This window comes from Mizuhopecten yessoensis, unplaced genomic scaffold (genome assembly GCF_002113885.1).
Source record: "Mizuhopecten yessoensis strain PY_sf001 unplaced genomic scaffold, ASM211388v2 scaffold7283, whole genome shotgun sequence".
In the NCBI taxonomy this organism is placed as follows: Eukaryota; Metazoa; Mollusca; class Bivalvia; order Pectinida; family Pectinidae; genus Mizuhopecten; species Mizuhopecten yessoensis.
Window position 1 is genome coordinate 403,726 of NW_018406970.1, and position 22,631 is coordinate 426,356.

At 33.0% G+C, this 22,631-nt stretch overlaps 2 protein-coding genes across 2 annotated transcripts in view; one reads left to right on the plus strand and one right to left on the minus strand.

Moving 5' to 3' along the window:
- Positions 1–9,231, minus strand: part of LOC110453403 (lymphocyte antigen 75-like) — a 17,199-nt gene extending 7,968 nt beyond the window's left edge. Inside the window, exons 1-4 of the mRNA XM_021502332.1 lie at positions 9,102–9,231; positions 6,045–6,109; positions 3,293–3,559; positions 2,231–2,380 (exon numbers count right to left, since the gene is read on the minus strand). Of these exons, the coding sequence (XP_021358007.1) occupies positions 2,231–2,380; positions 3,293–3,559; positions 6,045–6,109; positions 9,102–9,115 (496 nt within the window). The 5' untranslated portion in view covers positions 9,116–9,231. The remainder of the gene's footprint in view (positions 1–2,230; positions 2,381–3,292; positions 3,560–6,044; positions 6,110–9,101) is intronic.
- Positions 9,232–9,297: 66 nt separating this feature from the next.
- LOC110453401 lies at positions 9,298–22,180 on the plus strand. Its single transcript, XM_021502329.1, has 7 exons — positions 9,298–9,458; positions 11,467–11,535; positions 12,602–12,670; positions 13,130–13,224; positions 16,541–16,640; positions 17,289–17,426; positions 18,379–22,180. The coding sequence occupies exons 1-7, from the start codon at positions 9,399–9,401 to the stop codon at positions 18,616–18,618; spliced, it is 771 nt and encodes a 256-aa protein (XP_021358004.1). The 5' UTR covers positions 9,298–9,398; the 3' UTR covers positions 18,619–22,180.
- Positions 22,181–22,631: the final 451 nt, after the last annotated feature.

Sequence of the window (22,631 nt, forward strand, 5' to 3'; positions counted from 1 at the left end):
ACCCTTTTTGGCCCCGCCCCTCAGGCCCCTGGGGGCTTAGGACTAAACCGGCAACTATTTTTGTTGACCTTTGTCCATGGAAGGTCCCTGCAAAATTTCATTGAAATTGGTTCAGGGGTTTTGGAGGAGAAGTCGAAAATGTAAATTGTTTACGGACGCACGGCGGACGACGGACGACGACGGACAAAAGGCGATCGCAATAGGTCACTTGAGACTTTGTCTCAGGTGACCTAAAAATCCCCAGTTGGCCTGCCAAAGTACTTTAATCAAATTTCAGCACCCATTTGTCACTCATTACTGACACTTAGTCCTGATCTTAAAATTACAAAATTATATCATATATTTAAAGAATTTTGTCTGCAAAAAGATATTAGCTCCCATTATGCTGTATCCAGAAGGTCATTTATATACATATATAGGATGAACAATGTTGGCCCAAGAACTGAACCCTGTGGAACTCCCGAGGACACATTAATTCAATCAGAATGTTCATTCCTTTATGTTGCTCTTTCTTTCCATATAACAATTGACTGTAAGCCTTAAATTGTCTAAACCTGAAATACGGACAAGAGTTATTTCTTCACAACCAAGTCGTTGCTGTAATGTGAAATCCAATCAAAAAGGTATGGTTCTCTGCATGACCACATGTTTTTATCTCCGATACATATACTCTGGTTTCCCATCGCACAACCATATTGGCCAACAGGAGAATGATCAATTTCATTTGATAGAACACTTTTTCATTATTTTGTTAAATAAATAATTTTAATCAAATTAGGTATATATACATGTAGGCCCATTTCTTCTTAACCAAGTCACTGTTGTGATATGAAATCGGATGAAAAAGGTATTGGTCACTATACATGACCACATGTTTTTTTCCCATCACATGAATTTCTCCCATGTTACCATCTTAGCCAACAAGAGAATGATGATATAATTTTATAAAACAAATAGGTATATGGGGTCATGCACTGCATATGAGCGGATTGGTCGAGTGGTAAACACTCAGGCCTTCCATGCAGGCGGCCAGGGTTCCATCCGTGAACGAAGTCGGCGTACGCATGGATTGTTCAGAGAAAGTGTTTTTCTCCTGCCCACACAACTCCAACCACCTAAATTGCTTATACCTATGTATTTTGCCCACCCCCCACTTTGGGTATTATATTTCTGGAAAAAAAAGTGCGCAAATTACATGGGTTTTTACGGTAGGTGGAGTATTATTTGGTCTGGGGTGGATGTTGCGGTATCTGTGCTGTAGCATTCAAGTGAGGTGGCACTATAAATGATGATGTTGGAAGCACGGTCCCACTACAAACAGAACACATTACAATTCCAGCACACATGCAGGCATACACACATAGGGAGATATTAGCCAGGTGGCATAAGACTAGTAGTTAGCGCCTGAGAAGGCAGCTCCTGCGAATTCCTCAAAAAATGTATTGATTAATGTATATGCTTATTGTAATAATTGTATATCTATGTACTACAAAGTGCTTTAGAGTGGCTTATGTTAGTTAGATAGGGCGTTATATCAAATGCTGTATATTATTACTATAACCACATGTTTTTTTCTTAGTGGTACTTATGCTTTCCAATGACATTAAATTTTCTTACCCTACCATCCAGGCCAACAAGGGCATGATACATTTCGTTTGGATTAACAGAAAAAATTTCATAATTGTTATTAAATAAATAAATTTTGAGTAAGTGAGGAATTAAATGTACGCCCTTTTCTGCGTAACCAAGTCACTGTTTGTGAAATCAGACACAAACAGGTATGGGGTCACTTCCATAACCACATGTTGTTTTCTCTCTGGGTACTCTGGTTTAATCCCATTCTATCAAATTCACTACACACTACCATCTGGGCCAACAAGAGAATGATCATTTTAATCTGATAGAACTTTCTTCATAACTATATTGTATAAATAAATAAATTTTGATTAAGTGATGTCATTATATTCATGTCACATTTTTACTAACCCAGATAAGGATGAAACAATCCCAGTATTTTAATCACTTTATTGAGGAAGACCAAGAAACACCTGGCGCAGGGACACAGAATTTGAAATGAAGCAACAGCTAGGGATACAACTGGAATACTGGCGCTAAATAGAGTTAGATGAAGGAAGGTTTTTCAATGGCCTATGCTCCCCGGAGGAGCTAAGGGCCTAGGTAAGTAAGTAAGTAAGTATTGAGCAAGGAATAATGAATTAAGACTACTTACCGAACATTTCATATCTGATTTCAATCCCTTTGCGACGAATTTCATTCTCTTCTGAATCGGACTGGAATGTAACGTAAGTCCCTCGGCCAAAACTGATGAATTGTTCTGCATGATATTCTGGGCATATGTGTCTCTCATATCGACCAAGACCTTTAAGTTACAAAATTGCACTTTGATTAGAGCTACATGTACTACATATATCCACAATATGCTCGGGAACCAAAAATCATTTTCGAGAAATTTCTATTTTTGTGATTTAAGAATTTCCATACCACTGTCTAAAAATGTAACTTTACCCATTGGGTACTTTTTTTCTGGCTTGACTTATAGCTTTGATAGGTCTTTGAATAGCAGTACCATACCTTGCAGGACTTTTATGAGAAATAATAAAGATGAAATGATCAAAATATAATCAAAAACAGTGTTCTGAGTGTAAAAATTCAGCAGGGCTTTATATTAATTAAGCTTATAAATGCATAGCATAGAATATAAAAAAATGAGCAGAAAACGATGGTGGCATTTTCATTTCAATTGGAAAGGGTTTTCCTCATTTTTGTCTTCATTTTGGGCAAAAAAGGGCTCTTTTTTTGCTAAGAAGAAGCGGCTTCCTTTTTGCTGTAAAGCTAAGCAAAAAAAAAAAAAAAAAAAAAAAAATGAAAGTTTATCAGAATCTAATTAAAGAATCAAGCCTGTTTAAATCATTTCACTTACCATATAATAGATACCTGGGATAAATAAAAGAAAAAAAACCCACTGCTTATTCATAAAAATAGATTTTTTTCATTTCCCCCCCCCCCCCCCCCCCAAACAAGCTTCATTTATATTTTAGTGAATAGCAGGCTGATTAATTATGATATTTTTCCGTGTACCAAATTTTCCCTAAATAAACTATTAAAGTTAAAAAAGGCTTATTACATGTTTAATATGATCTGTTATGGAAGCCTATTATAATATCATAGACTGTAAGAATTTGGTTAAATATTTAGGCTCAATACCGAAGAAAATATTTCTGGTATGACATCTGGACAATAAATGTACCTTATAAATAAAATATGTACTTACTATTTTGTAATGTTAGATGGTCATGTTCACTGCATTTTCCTTTAAGATACCAGTTTGGTTGCAAGTCCACGTCGATAAATGTCATTTTCACCCTTCCGTATGCTCCTGCGTCTATATACCACTCACATCTCAGATTTTTTCCGTAGAAGTCAAATCCAGGTAGTCTTGTAATTATAGTTCCCGTCATAGATTGGAATTCGTATAACCTCATCATAGTTCGACTGTGATTATCATATTTCACACACATGTGGTCACTTTGACTTCCATCTGTATAGCATAAAAAATATTCATCACATAACTGACCCATTTTACCATGTCATGCGGCCATGTCATAAATATGGTATTTACACACATGCCTTAAGGTGCTGCAATTGGTCAAAATTGTGAACTTCATTAATTTTTTCCCCCCCAATGAATTTCAATGTTTTTGCCATTAAAATGAATTTGAAATCTGTATTATGTCATTATTATTGATTGTCATTGCATTTAAAACTGTTCAGTATTTTAACAAGAGATCCCAGAGGGATCTTGGCGCCCACCTTTGTACCATCTTCATTAGTTCTTTGTCAGTTAGATCTTTTCTCTTCTTTCCTCTAATCTGTTTGATCGAGTCATGTTAACAGTAAATGCACCTTGAGGTAACTTTTGATCTAAACTTAATACTGATGTGTATGAAAGCCAACCTTCAAAGTGAGTTTGTCATTTCACATATTTACTAGTACAGTACTTAATGTGAAAGAAATAGAATCGATCATTGCAATATGAGAAAGATCTGTTTAGTTCTTCTTTTAATCCATTTTGTTTTTATGATCAGTCTCAAAATATAACATACACAACGAGGGATCAAGGGGAACCTACATTTAAAATTTGAGAAAGATCCCTCCCGTACTTCCTGAGAAATAGCGATAACAAACTTTCACTATCAAAATCCAAGATGGCTGCCTGTCGGCCATGCTGTTTATCCGATCAGTCTCAAAAATTGCCCTGCACAGCTAAGGACCAAGAGGAACATACATATAAAAATTTGAGAAAGATCCCTTTGGTACTTCTTGAGAAATAGCGTTAACAAACTTTCACTATCAAAATCAAAGATGGCTGCCTGTCGGCCATGTTGTTTATCCGATCAGTCTCAAAAAAATGCCATGCAAAGCTAAGGACCAAGGGGAACCTACATATAAAATTTGAGAAAGATCCCTCTGATACTTCTTGAGAAATAGCGATAACAAACTTTCACTATCAAAATCCAAGATGGCTGCCTGTCGCCCATGTTGTTTATCCGATCAGTCTCAAAATTAAAGTTGCCATGCAAAGCTAAGGACCAAGGGGAACCTACATATAAAATTTGAGAAAGATCCCTTTGGTACTTCTTGAGAAATACCAATAACAAAAATTGTTTAAGGACGGACGACGGACGGCGGACGGCAGACCAAGGGTGATTTGAATAGCCAACCATCAGATGATGGTGGGCTAAAAATGTGGACCAATTTGCACTGCGCAGAAGGACAATACATGTACTATGTATAGAGTCAGCTGATACACATAATTGTGTTTGAAGTTTCTTTTTTCAAATTGTGAATGTGATATGTAATAAATAGAATCTTATATTCCTGTCCATGTCATATTAAACTTATTAAACTTGTTTTCGAGTTTTATAAGACATGGACACTCATTTAAGATCCTAATTTTATTTAAGGTAAATGTACTGGGATAGATTTACATCTCCCAACTGCACATCACAGGAGGCAACTAATGTGGGGCGCTCTACAGAGTTTCCTTCAAATATGGCGTCTTCTGATCATGAGGACATTAAATAATTTGAAACCTAAATTGATCTGCTGCTCCCATAGCATTATTACTTTGGATCTGCCTTCTTTCTTTCTGACCCTTTCTTTTCTCCCTAGACACCCATCTTCCTATATGTTCTAAGCTGTTTCGAGGACGTTAAACCCCTAACAACTAACCCATCCAATAGACTCCTATGTGACTTAGGCCCCTCTGGCTGATACGGAAGCCTCAGGCTGATACAGAGTAAGATATATGAAAATGGTAAGATAACAACTCCAAATTATCTTATTTAATCATTTATATGCATGTATAGATAGTGTACGCAGTGGTGGCCTGATGGTTAAAGCATCTGCCTGTCTAAGATCATTAGCCATTAACCGATGGGTTGTGGTAGGAGGCCTACATTGTACGTAAGTGCGATCGCCAGCCACTGGCTGTAGTCTGAAAGTCAGTTTTTCTCTGGAAAACCTGGCATGCCCTTAACCCTTTCACCACTGTAAACCATAATGGACTCATCCATATCAATGCATGGTAGAGTCTACTAACGTTACATAGGGGTGAAAGGGTTAAATGACCATAGCTGTTAATCTGATGTTAACCACAAACAAACCAAACCACACATGTGTGACACTGACAGTTTCAATAGGCTATCACTAACCAAGCCCAAATCATCGTTCACTCAAAATGATTTATGACGTATTTCATAAAGAAATTGCAACTAAATATCTTCCCTGGGAAATACTTTCAATATTTACTTTGAACAACATATATGCATTTAACAATGCTAACATAAAAGGTCTACATGCAAAAGTGTAAATTTCCATGAAAAGTCTAAAGCTACATGTATTATTAAATTTATTACTGTATCTTTGATGACCAATCAACACAGAAGAGGTAATTAATTAGGGCCAATAATGGGTCAATAAAACATGTTATAGGAAATGACATCGAAAGGTAAAACAGTTACCTGTAACTTCACTTTGTTTCAGTACAATTATCAATACTAATCCAGCCAGCCAGCATAGTCTTGATCTACAATATAAAGAAAATTACTCCATATTTATATTTTAAATTAATAAAAATTTAATCAACTATTTTTTTTTATTTTTCTTTCCCCCTTTTTGAAGAAAATTGACGGATATTACTTTGTGCCGGTCCATCTGTCCATTGGTCCGTCCGTCTGTCTATCACGTTTCAGAAATTTGGTGTGCAAATACAAACTCACATGTTTAAGACTAAATTCGCTGGTCAATGTCATCTGTCCATATTTATGCATAATTAATCTGAAACCTTTCTCCAGTAATTGATATCTATTTCACTTTATTCCCCATTTCAGTAATAAAGTTCTACTCAAATGTGTAACAGCTGTTACCGAAATGCATTATTGTTATCCATATGCGCTGTTCATATGCCTATAACCAGGTCTAGTACACTATGCCGATTGAGCTATATAGCTATAAAATTAAAGACCTATATAGCTATATTCACCTAAAAATTATAGCTGTATTGAGCTGTAATTTCTCAGATTCAATTTTCATTAAATCCAAGCAAAGTCTCATAAAACAATAAGGTTTATGGTAATGTTGACCACAAAAAGTATACCTACATTTAGATTTTTATTTTCATTTTTCATAAATGTAAATGTGGATTTTTTACATCATTACTTTTTAAAAAGAATACTTAAATTTGTAATGTCTTTTGTTATCAACCTAATGATAAAATCTTTTTTAAAAGCGACTTTGTTTCGTTTTCCTTCAAAACGAAAATCACATGAAAATATAGCCCAAAAAGACCTATTTCAGATAGGTCAATAGTAGAGCTATTATACATTTGTAGGTCTTTACAGCTATATCAGCTCGACTGGCAGAGTGTACTGGACCTGATAACCACGGGCATGCAACTACTATCAGGTTGGGGAAAACCACCAACTTGCTTATATACGCAAACTCGCCTCTTATTCGCCAGATGGAGTATGGATTTGTTACTAAAAATAACCCAAATAGCTTTAACAGTAACTTTTGCAAGATATTATTAAAAATCGCATTAATTTACGACAAGGTAAATAATATTTGGCTAAAAGATAATAACTGAAAGTGTTAGCTACTTAGAAACTTGATGTAACTTTACCAGAATTATTTCATCTATTTTTGGTACTTTCCCACATGTATGCAAATAAAGTTTATTTTTGCATTTGTATTATGTTTCATGACTGAATAAATGCGACTTGGACAAACAATTTGAAAAAGTTCAGATTAAAGTGATTTTGGCTATTTTTAGTAACAAATCCATACCCCTATTGCGTATAATAGGCGAGTTTACGTATTATACGCAAGTTAGTGGTTTTCCCCGACTTGACTATTGATATTGATTGTGTTAGACTTTCAGTCGCTGGGTACGCTGTATTGACATTTAACGTACCCAGTGACAGAAAGTCTAACAAGATCAATACTAACAGTAATTACATACCCCTGTGGCCCAACCTGTTAAAAAAGAGATTTCAATCTAATAACATGAACACACTTTTGTGTGTTGCATAAGCATTTATAAATGAACAGTATTCAGCGTTTTGTAACAACCACCTTGGGAGGAAGTGAATTTGGGTACGATCTTCTACGAGGCGAAGTAATCAGGTTGCCAGTCTTTATGCTATTCTATTAATAAATGTGTTTAAACTAAGAATATTGTCACCATGTCATATCATAAACAAACACCAGGTTGGGGAAAACCACAACTTGCGTATAATACGCAAACTCACCTATTATACGCCAGCTGGAGTATGGATTTGTTACTAAAAATAACACAAATCGCTTTAACAGTAACTTTTGCAAGATATAATTAAAATTTACAAAAATCGCATTAATTTACGACAAGGTAAATAACATTTTGCTAAAAGATGTTAACTGAAAGTGTTGGCTCCTTAGAAACTTGATGTAATTTTACCGGAATTATTGCATCTATTTTTGGTACATTCCTACATACAAATAAAGTTTATTTTTGCATAAATTGTGTAACCCTGGATTTTATAATATGATATATATATATATATATATATGGTGTGTGTATATATTTATACAACGAGTGCTGTCAACTGTCTGTATACACGTGTGTTGTCCCGTCTCGTAAACAGTGTATGTGACGTCATCGATTCGGAATGCATGTACCTGTGTTGTTATGTTCTTTTTCAACATTCTGACTGAATTGTACTTACGACGTAGACCTTGGACCTGCCCCTTGCATGAATAAAGCACCCTATATTCCCGCCACTATATTCTGGCTACTGGGTACCTCGGTCTGCGCGGAAGTTGTGTAGTATTTATTCTATGTATATGAGAGGGTGAATGTATTTATTGTATTGTCCTGTATTGTAGGTTTCTCGGAGATAAAGAAAAGAGATATACTTGAAACAACTTGTATTGTATAAAACTGAGCAACCGGTGACAATTGTATTATGTTTCATGACTTGGACAAACAATTTGAAAAAGTTAAGATTAAAGTGATTTTGGCTATTTTTAGTAACAAATCCATAAATCTATTGGCATATATAATAGGTGAGTTTGCGTATTATACGCAAGTTAGTGTTTTTCCCCGACCTGACTGATTGATATTCATGATCGTGTTAGACTTTCAGTCGCTGGGTACGCTGTATTGGCATTTAACGTACCCAGTGACAGAAAGTCTTACAAGATCAATACTAATAGTAATTGCATACCCCTGTGGCCAAACCTGTTAAAATGAGATTTCAGTCTAATAATATGAACACACATTTGTGTGTTGCATAAGCATTTATAAATGAACAGTATTCAGCGTTTTGTAACAACCTCCTTGGGAGGAAGTAAATTTGGGTACGATCTTCTACGAGGCGAAGTAATCAGGTTGCCAGTCTTTATGCTATTCTATTCATAAATGTGTTTAAACTAAGAATATTGTCACCATGTCACACAAGCACAGGCCTAAGATTATGTTGGGACACGGTGCAACAAGCATTGGGTTCCTGATCAGCAGGAGAGGAGCTTGAAAATATCACCTGCTCGACTTCATAATTGTCTTCCAATCCTATCTTGTAAAAGATTATCTTCCTTCAAAGGAATATCTCACTACGAATCAAATAATTTCAATGAAATATCAGACGGCAGCTGTCAAAACGGGGAAAAGTAATAAACGTAACTTCTCGCAATGGAGAGCTACAAAAATATTATGAACATGCGCAAATTTAACTTCCGGTTGCTTCGCCATCTTGTTGCCAGGAAAGCTTCTTTCCGATTGTCTCTAGATTTTCATAAGGCTAATTCACGTTCTGTCGCAACGACAACAGTAAAACAAGATGGCAAAAGATTGCATGGATGATGTTACATTTAGCAGATTGCTGAATGACATTAATCAGGTAGGTATGACCCAGAAAATCCATGGTTTCCATGGTAAACACTATGTGTCATGCATTATGGTTTTTGTTTGTTTTGTCTCTGTTTAATTTAAAGGTCCCCATGTTCAAGTTTACAACTCAACCGCTATGTCTATTGTTCTCAATTTTAATCTCTTCATGTCACGTCATGGATAATTTTTTTTAATGATTTTGTGGATTACTGTAAATAAATACTATTCAGTGTTAGGCAGAAATTACATGTCATGTATGTTACTTTGTTGGTTATAGTCCACAGCACTAAAATAGACCTACTACATTTATATATTTCTGCATGTAGGTGCACGTGACATCCACAGAATATAAAAAATAAACTAATTGACTTCAGCAGAGATACAAACCTCATATTGTAAAGTTTTACTTTTAGCATGCATACTGTATTGTATGTAATAAGGCCTATCTTAATTTTAAAATTAAGCAGTTTTTGGACAGAAATATTCTTGTTTTATAATTTATCGTTCCAATTATATTAATTATGATTATAGTTTTTTAAAGGCTACTAGTTCATGCACTTGTCTTTGTTACTGAAATCTACTTAGGCCAAAAACTATTACTTGTGTTTCTGCTATTATCCCAAAAAGAAATGGGGGGAAGCATTTTTTTTTTAATTTTGTAAAATATCTTCTGACACTATGCTAATATAGAGAAGGAGTTCTGACTTTAACAGTGCATAGCACTTAATGCCAATACAAACTTCAGCGTAGGCACACACATGTTTACACTGTAGGATTATATAGCAGAAACAAACTTTTTTTGTATTTGGCCTTTTCTCTAGTTGCTGTTATGTTTGGACTAGTGAATATTTTCTAAATTTACCATGAAAATTAAGATCGGCCTAGTAGAACAAAATCAGCCTGCAGGCTACATCTTTTATATGAAATTATATACTTCTGTGACTAGACAACTCCTTCCAATATCGAAGGCTGCAATTCCGCCTACTGTGGCTTGATATTAATATGAAGAAATGCAGTGTTATGATGACCAATGCATTGCCTGACATCCTTTAGATATCATTAACATATCAAACTAGTGCAGAGAATTCTGTAAAAATACTTGTCCAAGATTTCTATCAAATGATATTACTTACAATTCATTATTCTTAAAGACTTTTGATCAGGTAAATTAAGACTGGAAACAATTATGTAGCACCCAGGCACTGTTTGACACAAAACTTCGAGTCCTGTGTACCAGGAAACTTGTGCCCAGTCAAATATTCCCCCTTTTTTATTCAATCCATTTTCGTCTAGTTGTAATTTGCCCAGAGTTTTTGCCAGCTATTTTGGGAAAGGGCCCCTGAGCTGAAGTTGGGAAAATATCTCCGGCATTTTGCAAAAAAAATATAAAATCCCATATGTACAGGTTTGGGAAAATATCAAAGTGTTGAAAAAAATAAAACCTACAATGTGATTTGCAAAAACTTTTCATTTAGCTGTTTCTTATAGTAAAATGTATAGCAATAAATAAACATCAATTTTCAGTGTTTTTGTTTATTCAATTTCAAATTTTCGTTATGTGTTTTGAATGCTCCTTCATGGACGGTAATACTTTGAACTTTGCACATATAACAATCGGAAACTTGTAAAATCATGCTTTTTAATAATCCAATTGGGAGAATGAAGACTGAAATTGGGAAAACACAGGGTCATTTTCCAATTGTGAATTGGCCCCTTACCAGAAAATTCACTGTTATCATAGTGTCATGATAAAATTGCCCTCATTGGGGAGGGCAAAAAAGGCGAAAGTTTAGCTACGGCAAAATATTCCTGGTACATGTATTACAGTATTCATTTTCAGTGCAGTGGAAATGGTAATATTGATACAAATGTACTACAAACAGGTACAAATAAGCAGAAAGCAAATCTGTCAAGCATTTGAGGAGAGGGTAGGGAAAGGGGATATTTATTATATTACCTGGAATGTTTTTCTGATACATGATGTACATGTGTTATCATGTTTTGTGTTTTCCTTTCAGCAAACTTCATCCTTGGATAAGAAAGTTGAGACCCTGTACAGCTCCAGAGGATTTTTCAGTGCTGATCAGGTACTGTGTATTGGTCAAAATGTTTTAACTGTTCACCAGAGAAAGATCAGTCATGGAAAATTAAATTGAATTAAGTGATAAAAAATTAATCTTAGTTTAGTTCAGTCATTTTTTTGCTTAGTTTTAAATCCGAAAATAGGCTACTTACCCTAGCAAAAAAAAGTGCTGTATTTTTCCAAATGAAGAAACTTGACGAATATCTTTCTCAATTTCAATGGAAAAAAGTGCTACATTTTTCCATTTCATGTAGGAAATTAATAGGCTGTTGTAACATTTAAGTAAAAAAACAACATTGTAACCATTTGCTGACTCAAGTTGCTATAAGCCCATGGGTATACATTGTACATGTATTGAGATGCTGAGAATTTAAAAATGGGAAAAAAGTTATATGCAAAACAAAGCTAATTTTAACAAGTACATTGTAAATTATATTCTTAAGGAATGCCATTTTTTTTTTAAAGAATGCACTCAATTGGCATAAATCCTTGTCCTTGCAAAAAAAAGAGCACATCCTTTTTACTGTATGGCCTGTAAAAATTGTAGCTTCTGTATGAGACATATAATCACTTTTTTTTTCTTTTTTTTTTCATGTTTTTGTTTGTTTTTATTCTTTAAGTTATGCAATCTATTTAACCTGAAAATGTTTATCACTAGTACAGTGGGACACTACTCCAACAGTGTTAGAGGTTTACAGGGCGAGATACTTTTGACAGGCGCCGTGTATGCAAAATCTTATCCTCATGGTATATAGGAGTAATGGGACACATACTTAGGCTAAACCAAAAATATTTGGTGTTTCCGGTAACCCTTCCTGTAACCCTAATTTTTTGTGCCTGCCTACCCTTAACTTTTTAAGGCAATTTTAAAAGAAGCACTGTTAAAGTCAAGATCACTCTCCTATATAAACCATATAAAATTATGTTTATAAATACAATCTGTTACCTACCTACCTACCCCTAATTTTTTTCAACATACAACACAAATATTATTTTGTCCGACCTTATTTTGATTAAAAACAATTCCATTAATTTATATTGTCATTTTTACTTCTGATTTTACTTTTCAGGCGGCCACATTATTGTATGCTTATGGAAGTCCAGCAGACAAGATCAAGGCAATTAGGGTCCTGGAGTCTGTAAGTTGAAACATCAAAATATCTATAAAAATTAATGTTAACTACAATTTCTGTAGATAATTTCTTATAGAGTTGATGTGCATGGTTTCCTTTCCTAATAAAGTTTATTTTTATCATTGCAAGTCAATTTTAACAAGAAAAGTGCAAAAAATAAATTGTAAATGAAGACCAGCTGGATTTCATATCACTCTGCGAAATTAATTGATATTTTGATAATAATAATGTTTATATAAAATCATAATCAATTTTTTTTTTTCTGATACGATTACTTCTAACTTACAAATTCATCTACAAAAGTACTTGTTCATCTTCTAAGGTAGTTGTGTAGCTAGAGATTATACTACAAATAACGGGGTTGTAAAAATTAATCAATAAAAATAATGGATCAATAAAGGAAAACTGAGTACATTTAAGTACATATAAATATTTATAAAATGATTTTTCTCCTTTTTTCCCCAGAGGCTATGTCGAATGACCTGTAAGGACGCCAGAGAAATTATCGGAGCAGTCAGTGTTCATAACGACAAGCTTATTGTGTTGGATTGTATAAAAAGGTAAGGCACATATCANCCCTTTGAAATTCATGTCCTTAACTCATTCACCCCTAAAAACACATTTGAACTTTTCCAATTCAAAGGTTTGAATAGTTCATTATGAAATTTCAAGGGGTGAATAAATTAAATGACCTTTATAACTGTTGATAGGATGTTAAACCCTGATAACCAACCAACCTTTAAAATTTCCCTATTAAAAGAAAAAAGTTTTATTTTGTTTTTTGATGAATTAAAAATATATGAAATGTAGCGATTCTTTTGTAACATCTTTAAGATGATAATTTGTAAAAAAAAAATCAATTCTTTGGAAAATTTGTTGTTTACCATTCAACAAGGGGGAGTGGGGATATTAACAATGTCTTTATGTTTTGACTTCTACAGACCGTAAAAGATGTCATGAAATTAATTGAACATTAAAAGTTCATTTTTATTTTCAGATCAAAAAAAGTTTTAAAAAAAATAAAATAAAAATTAGAAGTTTTTTGAAAACATCCAGTATGCAAGACAGGCCCATACTGTTGTTTTCAAAAAACTCCAATTTTTATTTTATTTTAACTTTTTTTTATGTTGGACTTTTAATGTTGAATTAATTTAGGTGCCTCTAGAGTCTGTCAAATCTTTCTTTCATCAGTGTGAAATTATTTCATAAGGTTTTGTATAAAATTTTGGATTTATAAAATTTCCATGAATTTTTCATGTTCTCTTTGTAGATAAATAATCAATGGTAAAGTACCTAGTATATAGTTGAGATACATTAATTATCACTTCATATAAAATATCTTTTTTTGTTTTGTTTGTTAAAATAGCAGATATATCTTTGAAATTTTATGACATTGGATATATACACATACTCATATGTGATCTTCATGCATGCAGTTTTATAATTAGTTTGAAAAATAATACATGTGAATTTATAAAATGTTGGTATTTTTTTATTAATTACATCTTTAATTATGTTTTGGTGTAAATTCCTGTTACATGATCTTTTTGACCATGCATGACAGTTACTGCATGACTATTTATCAAATTGAATGGCTTTTTTAGTACACAGGTATCAAACAATAAGAAATGTTCAGACAGTAGTTGTAGATTTTAGTTTTGAATTAATACTGTTCAGTCATGTGTCTTGTAAGTTCAATTTGTTAAAATTTCAAATTTGATGTTTCTAAATGTTTTTGTAAAATAATATTTCAAAACTTAATTGTCGTTGTAAAATTAAGTTAAGAAATCATAACAGTGTGTAGTTCTTCCATGTTTTTCCACCAGATGAATATTTAGTGTAGTATATGTGCTAATTAATACCAATATATACTTTTAGTACTTTTTCATATACCTGATCTGCCGTCACTTGGCTAAGATTATATGTACATGTATGTCAAAAAGCAAATGTTAGACTAGTGTTTCACAAATAGTAGCTAAAATTTTAGATTACAGCGACCAATTTTATTTGATAAAGTTTTTCTGGTAGTCATGTTATATTCTTATGTGACATTCTGAGCTCAATAACTGCACTGATGTTTATCTCTCGGATATTGATGTTTATCTCCCAGATATTGATGTTTTTCTCCTGGATATTGATGTTTTTTCTCCTGGATATTGATGTTTTTCTCCTGGATATTGATGTTTTTCTCTCAGATATTGATGTTAATCTCTCGGATATTGATGTTTATCTCGCAGAAATTGATGTTTGTTTCCCGGATATTGATGTTTCCCCCCTGGATATTTATCTTTTTCGCCCATAAATTGATGTTTTTTTACCTGGATATTGATCTTTTTCTCCTGGATATTGATGTTTATCCCCGGGATATTGATGTTTACTTCCCTGATATTGATGTTTCCCCTCGGATATTGATATTTTTCTCTTGGATATTGATGTTTATCTCCTTGAAATTGATGTATTTCTCTCAGATATTGATGTTAATCTCTCGGATATTGATGTTTTTCTCTCAGATTTTTATGTTTATCTCCTGGATATTCATGTTTGCCTCCCGGATATTCATGTTTGTCTCCCAGATATTGATGTTTTTCTCACATATATTGATGTTAATCTCTCAGATATTGATGTTAATCACTCTGATATTCATGTTTATCTCCTGGATATTGATGTTTTACTCTTGGATATAGATGTTTTTCTCCCAGATATTAAACTTTTTCTCTCGGATATTGATGTTTATCTCGCAGAAATTGATGTTTGTCTCCCGGATATTGATATTTCCCCCCTGGATATTTATCTTGTTCGCCCATAAATTGATGGTTTTTTACCTGGATATTGATCTTTTGCTCCTGGATATCGATGTTTATTTCTCGAATATTGATGTTTATTTCCCGGATATTGATGTTTATCTCTCGGATATTGATGTTTATCTCCCATAGATTAATATTTTTCTCCCGGATATTGATATTTTTCTCCTGAATATTGATGTTAATCTCTCAGATATTGATGTTTATCTCTTTGATATTGATGCTTTTCTCTCGGATATTGATGTTTTCTTTCTTATGTTGATATGTTTCTCTTGGATATTGTTACCTCAATAACTTCCACCAGCATTTTGAGTACTGATAAATAAAGGTCACAAAAATTAATTCCTAATTTAAATAATCAAATGCAGCTCAGATATTCTTTATACAGAAAATTTAAATGGTATAAATATGCATGTATGCACTGACTGCTTACATCCAGGCAAGGTATGCACTGTGAACCCTTGGTTTTCAAAGTAGACTAATTCTGTAAGATCTACAAAAAGAAAACTCATGCTTAGTGATACCATAAGCCCAGTGATTTACCAATTAAAAAAAAGGAATGCTCTTTTTTTTACATTTTTGCCAATTTTTTAGTCTGAAATGGACGGTCTTTTGTGTTCCAGGTAAGGTTAGGAGTATTTTAAAAGAAACATCCCTTTCTTTTAGGGACCATTTTATGAATATTAGTTATAGATAGTTAGCAATTATATGTAATGGTTGACAATAATTTTTTTGAAGAATGTCAGATTGTTTTTTTAATCCAGTTTTAGGTTTTTCAGCATTTTTTTTAAATTATTCAGAAAAAAAATTAAATTCAAAAAGCATATATTTTATGATATTTTTGTTTATCTGACACCAGGTGTTTATTAGTTATGAGTTGGCTCTGAGATTATCAGCAACTAAACTGAAAATAGCACTGCATAGAACACCCGGACAGTGCCCAGCAACACAGGTACTGGAAAAACTTGTGTAACACATATAGCATAGATCTTGGAATAAGTTAAAAGATATCTGATAAAATGCCAGGGACCTCTTGGACAAGCTGTTAAGAGAAGTTATGGAATGTTTTTTGTAGGTGTCTGTGTGACTATCAGACGACGATGGGGGAAGAGTATATCTTCAGTGCCTTCCCTTTCGAACACGACAAACAGAGAGCCATGCAAATTCTGCAGACTGTAAGTATTATTTTGTGTACAATCAGGTCTGATTTTATTTACAAAATCTTATAATTGCCCAGTGTCTGTTAATTGTCACTGTGTTTGACAATGCTGGGAGGTCTTTCGATAAGGCCCTATATAATAGGTGGATTCAGTGGCTGTTTCCATGCAGTGGCATTGTGAAAAATGTAGGGTAGGCCTATATTTATTATTTAATTTTTTCAATTTCATATTAATTATTTTTCTAAGTATTCATAAAGGCAGCCATGTTCAATTCCCTGATCGGACGTGAAAAGGCATTGGGTCAACTGCCCCACCAGGTGGGTTTTCTCCAGGTACTGAGGTTACCTCCCACATTAACCCACCCTCACCCGCTAACATCTGGGCCAATAAGAGAGATTAGTATAAGTTTAAATAACTTGTTTCATAATTGTTGTAAAATACATATGACAAACATGTGACAATACTGTGGACTACACAAACAGGTTTGACAAGTACATGTATTAACTCATTCACCCCTGAAGACACATTTGAACCCTTCCAATTCAAAGGTTGGAATAGTTCATTATGAAACTTCAGGGATTAATGAGTTAAAATAACATATATTGTAGTGAATGTATTTGGTGTTTGGTGTGGGACGTCATGTCTCTTTGGCCACTGTTACAGGTTGGATCGTCTGTGGCCAATAAGGTAGCCGCTGGAGGTCACCAGGGTTACGCCGCCCTCGGAGGCCTCTACACACAGGCCCGCCCGATGGTCCCTCATCTATACGGGCCCCTACCCATGCAGGCTGATCTCATCCCCGTAAGTAACAAACACTTTGTAACTTTTAATCAACTGTATTGGATGATTTTATAATTCCATGTTATTTTACAAGGATAATCTATTATAAATTCATGTATTTCACCATTATTTATCTAACCATTTTAGTATATGTGCAGGGCATGTTTATGCTAGTTTGTACCCAAACATTTGCAGTTAATTTGATAAAGTTGAAGTTAAAACAATTGTAACATCAAAATAAAGAAACTAAATTGTTTCATTGGTTTAGAGTTGAGACACCATGGCCAGTCATTTGCATTCTTTGCTTGACAAAGGAAACATATTTTCAAAAGTTTGCAAAATAAGTTTTGCAAGTACTGTTTGTGTTCAAAACAAACTAAGAATTTATCCTTCAAAATTTGTTTTTAAAATAACTGTAGCAATAACAAAATGGAAACTGCTTCAAAATTTGTTTATAAAACAGTTGTATCTGTATGTACATGTATGGTCAGTTTAAAAAATGTGATGTTCTATGTTCATTATTGTAAACTTTTTTCTATTAATCCTATATATGATTGTTGTAATAATTATCAGTTCATAAGAAATGCAAACAAATGTTAAAATTTCATTGTCCTGACTAGTAAGCCCATCCCCCAGTTCTGCATGAGTGCAAGATTAATTGTTGGCCTCCAGGGCTTGTTACAGGATATAAATTGTATCCTGGGAACATTTTGTCTTTCACTGACCAGTAGAATCCTATTTTTGTACAGTGTTAATCGCATATTTTTGCCAAGTATAATATGTGGTGTATTTAAATTATGCTCACAGTCATGATAAAGTGCATGGCCCTCATTACGGCGGGTGAAAAAGGTGAAATTACACTGCGGCAAAAATATCCCAATATACAGTATGCATTAATGTTTTAATGAAAAAGACTGCTAGTTTCTATTTCTATCAACTTGACACATATTTATTTTTATTTTTTTCAATACAGGGCTATGGTAAGATTGAGATCCCCCCTGAGGCCCAGCCCGGCGTGGTACCATCTGTGTACACTGGTCACCCATCATACGCCTACCCACCTGATAAAAGCTATGCCGAAGATAGAGGTTACCCTGGCAACAGCTCCTTCTCCCAAGGGCAGACAACTCACACCTATCCAGCTGGAGCTCCTCCATTGGGCTACCACAGTGGGGCGCCATATTCCACCGGCTTTCCTCAACTAGAGGCCTAACTAATCAAATAAATACTAAATAATGCTTGGAGGATGTTGTTTAGGATGAAATGTAATTCAGAGACAATTCAAATTCTTAAGTTATAATTCTATCTTACAAACATTCCAAGAGTGATACCTTGGTTAAATGTCCTGCAACAAGGTTGAAAATTTGACTGAACAAGTTATAATGTCCATCATTTTGTGCCAATTAAGTATCTAAAAAAATGCAGTGCGTTCTTTTATTGACCAACACATTTAGAGACACAGTATAAATAAAATAATATATTGAATTCAGACAAAAGTTTTAATTTTAATTTGTTTCATTATTTTTTAAAGAAAAGAATTGGGCATTGGACACACTTTAATTATTAATTCATCATTTAGACAGGAAAATAAACGTTGTTTTCTTTGTTTAAAAAGGAAATCTACCATAATCTGGTATCTACAACTTCACACATCCCCTATCTGTGATAAAATTGTGATATTGTTTTTTTGATAAATGTTCTATTTATAACCTAAAGATGTTACAAGTACGTTTCTATGTATAAATATGTGTTATTCTGAGAAACAAGATGTGCTGGAACCTTCATATAAATTAAAAATCAAATTATAAGCCAAACCGATGTTGGTAGACATTAAGACAATTATTTATGCATGTGATCTTGTCAAGTGTAAAGTTAAATTGTATACAGTATTATTAAGTGACGTAAGACCACAATGAACTGTCCTGTTGACCTTTGATTTACATATTGGTTACAGGTGAGTCGAAATATTCATAAAGGGATATTAGCCCTTTCACCCCTATGTAACTTTAGTAGACTCTACCATGCATTGATCTGGATGAGTCCAATATGGTCTACATTGGTGAAAGGGTTGGGTAGACCTATCATCAAAGTAAGTGCTTACTGTACCCTATACACCTGAACAATGAGCAGGTAGGCATATCTAAAAAAAAATGCAATCGCCTGATATGAATATTCCACCCAAATTTCAGCATATTGGGTTATACTGTACTCTACTTGCGTGAACAAATGAAATTATCCAATATGAATATTCCACTCAAATTTCAACATTTCAGGCCATTTTGGTCTGAATAATTGTGATTCTATTTGATAAATTTAATTGCTCGGGTGTTTTTTTTATTGAGGATTAAAATCTCTATAGTGAATTAACCAATATGATGCCAAAATGTGTTTATAGTAAATATAGCATTCTACAGAAAGTTAGTAGAGATCAGCATTAATTTTGATATTCAATTTGTACAACACTCCTGGAGTAATGACATTCTGATTCATACGTTTTTGTTTGATTAAGACAAAATATTAAATAATGTAAATTGTCATGCATGAATGAATTTCAATATAATGAATGTCTATTTCCCCTAAATAGTTATTTATAGCAAGATTTTTGAAAATTGAAAGAAAAGTGGAGATGGAGAGAAAGAGAAGATTCAAGAAAAAATAATCTTCTGTTTCTTTCAAAAACAGCAATAATTAAGATAAGAATTATAATAACAAACTTAGAGGAATTCTAGGTATTTATGATATCATACATATATATAATTCTATTACTTTCTATTCTAATTTGCTCAAGAACTTTCAGCACATCCTTGATCCAGTCAATTATAATCCTTCTGCGATATTTCTAAGATAAACTGTAAGCGTACTTATTTTAGCGCACTCTTATTTTAGCGCATTATCAAATTTTATCAGATCAGTGCACGGATAAATTGACGCACCCAAAGTATGCAATAAAATTCAATATACACAAGAACTTCAATTAGTGCATGCATTATTTAGCAAAAAATTTAAAGTGCAAAAATCGCTAAAATAAGACTACCGCTAAAATATGTACGCTAACAGTATGATAAATAGATGTAACCCAGTTACATTTAGATATGTTACAAATATTACGCGTTAATGTATTGTTGTATATGTGTGTCTTTTTACATTGTTATGAACTATCAGATATTTATATTATTTGTTGATGAAACATTGTCGCTTGATTTATAAACATTTTAAATATTTTTCAGCATCAGTATTAAATCCCAGTCATGTTGTCCTGCTTTTTTTCGTCTTCTGAAGATATCCTAATTTTTATAAATGGATTATATGTTTCATGGTACATTTATATTTCAAAAGATGTTATTGAGTTTCTGAAATGTGCTTATGAAGTTTACTTCCAGTCATATATTTAAGTCTATAAATACTGCTTGCGAAATCGTTAGAGCTTTTTAGATGTTAAATTTTGAAGAGGCAAATCTTTCATTTTAAGAATTGATGTGGGTTTTTTCTCTGTTGCTTTCTTTTCCATTTGTAATATCAAATTGATATTTTAAAAATTCTGCTAAATTGGCCTTTCCTTTATTTTCTATTTGCAATTTCATTTGAAGTTCACATTTTCAAAAATTCTGCTAAAAGGGTCTTAACAACTTAAAATCTGTCTAATTATAGACATTTAATTGACAAAGATTCGTGATTTATCAAACACTTTATATACTTGCATCTGATTTGTAATCTCATAATAAAAAAAAAACAGTGAACAAAATGAGTAGATTTTATGAAGATTTGTTTCCCTTCCCATGCAGTGCACAAAATCAAATCAAAATATGTCAGCATTTTACAATGACTAAGTACACACACAAACATTTTAATTTAGTTCTATATACCTGAGTATGAGAACATTTATTTTTTAGGTTGGTTAAAAAAATACATTAATAAATTAATAAATTATGCCATACAGGGTTTTATTTTATTTTTTAATGTGTATTAAATACTTAAGTTTATAAGATGTTTATAGCTCTCTATTTATATTCACAGATATTGTCAGAAAAAACATGTTTTTCATTAGGGTTCTTTTATAAAAGACAAAAGTTTTGATTTTGTTTGCGGTCAAATAATTTATTTCTTTGAAACTTTTTTTTTTTTTTTAACATACAAAATTGCATTTACAACAAATTTCCAGCCTTTTCAGATTTGTTTGATTCTGCTGGTGATGCAAATTTTACAAAATTTCTAGCTGAAGAGATCAAAAGATGTTATTTTTAGAAAGATGAGCTTTTATATATATTGCTTGTTTGTTTATCGCCTACAAATGTAGCTCACAGATAGATAGATCACTTTTTTTATTTTTCCCACAAAAGTTTTTTTATTTTTTTATTTATGCTTAAAATCACTGATTTGCCTTGCTGTTCCCCACATAACATAGGTTACAATTACAGTAGCAAACAAAATAAAATACATAGACTGAAATCAAAAGTTTGAGAAGAACAGATCTACTCTTTACTCGAAAATGTTCATTACATATTATGAGTGAAGCGGAATAATTTGGCCTTTTGTGCAAATCACATATATATATAAGCAGAGAAGTTTTACCGAAATATGTGTCTATATTTAGAATTCAGTTGAGCGTTTCTCCATCACCAATATTTGCCAATTTTGTGCACTATTTAACATTATTTTTTGTACGCTATACGTAATTGCAGTGCTTGCTATTTCCGTCATGATATGTTACTCTTTGCATAATTTTCAGAATATTTACTCTTACAAACAGGAAAAAAATAAATTCTATGTGCACACAACTATTGAGAGTTTTTGGTCTGTTGAAAAATTTGAATTGTCATATATTACATATATATATATATAATAAAAAGTGATTAAATGTCCATGTGAAGGAAATAAATATAGAAAAAATAAAATTAACGACCGACTAAAAAACTAGCTGGGTATACTCACTTGATAACCCAGTACATTATATGTGATAAATATGAATTCCTTAACCAATGGATGCAATATATACAATCTTTGGTAGGAAACATAATCATGAATGGATCAATTTATGCAATATTGTGTTCTTCAAGACATTCACAGACATGATCTGACGTCACTGTGGCGAAAGAAGCGTTAGTTATCAATTCAATCAATGTCAAGGAGAACAGGGGGGTGTTTGGATATTAATTTTAATGTTTTATCCTTCTCCTTCCGTTCAAAATGAGCGATTTAAACCACATTTGGTGCAGAGCATCCTTGGGC

What these genes read in the sequence shown, in the direction of transcription:
- LOC110453401 (XM_021502329.1), top strand. Translation starts at nt 9,399, where the DNA reads ATGGCAAAAGATTGCATGGATGATGTTACATTTAGCAGATTGCTGAAT. An exon ending in GATTTTTCAGTGCTGATCAG is followed by an intron (nt 11,536 to 12,601) that starts GTACTGTGTATT and finishes TTTACTTTTCAG; the next exon opens with GCGGCCACATTATTGTATGC. An exon ending in TGCAGGCTGATCTCATCCCC is followed by an intron (nt 17,427 to 18,378) that starts GTAAGTAACAAA and finishes TTTTCAATACAG; the next exon opens with GGCTATGGTAAGATTGAGAT.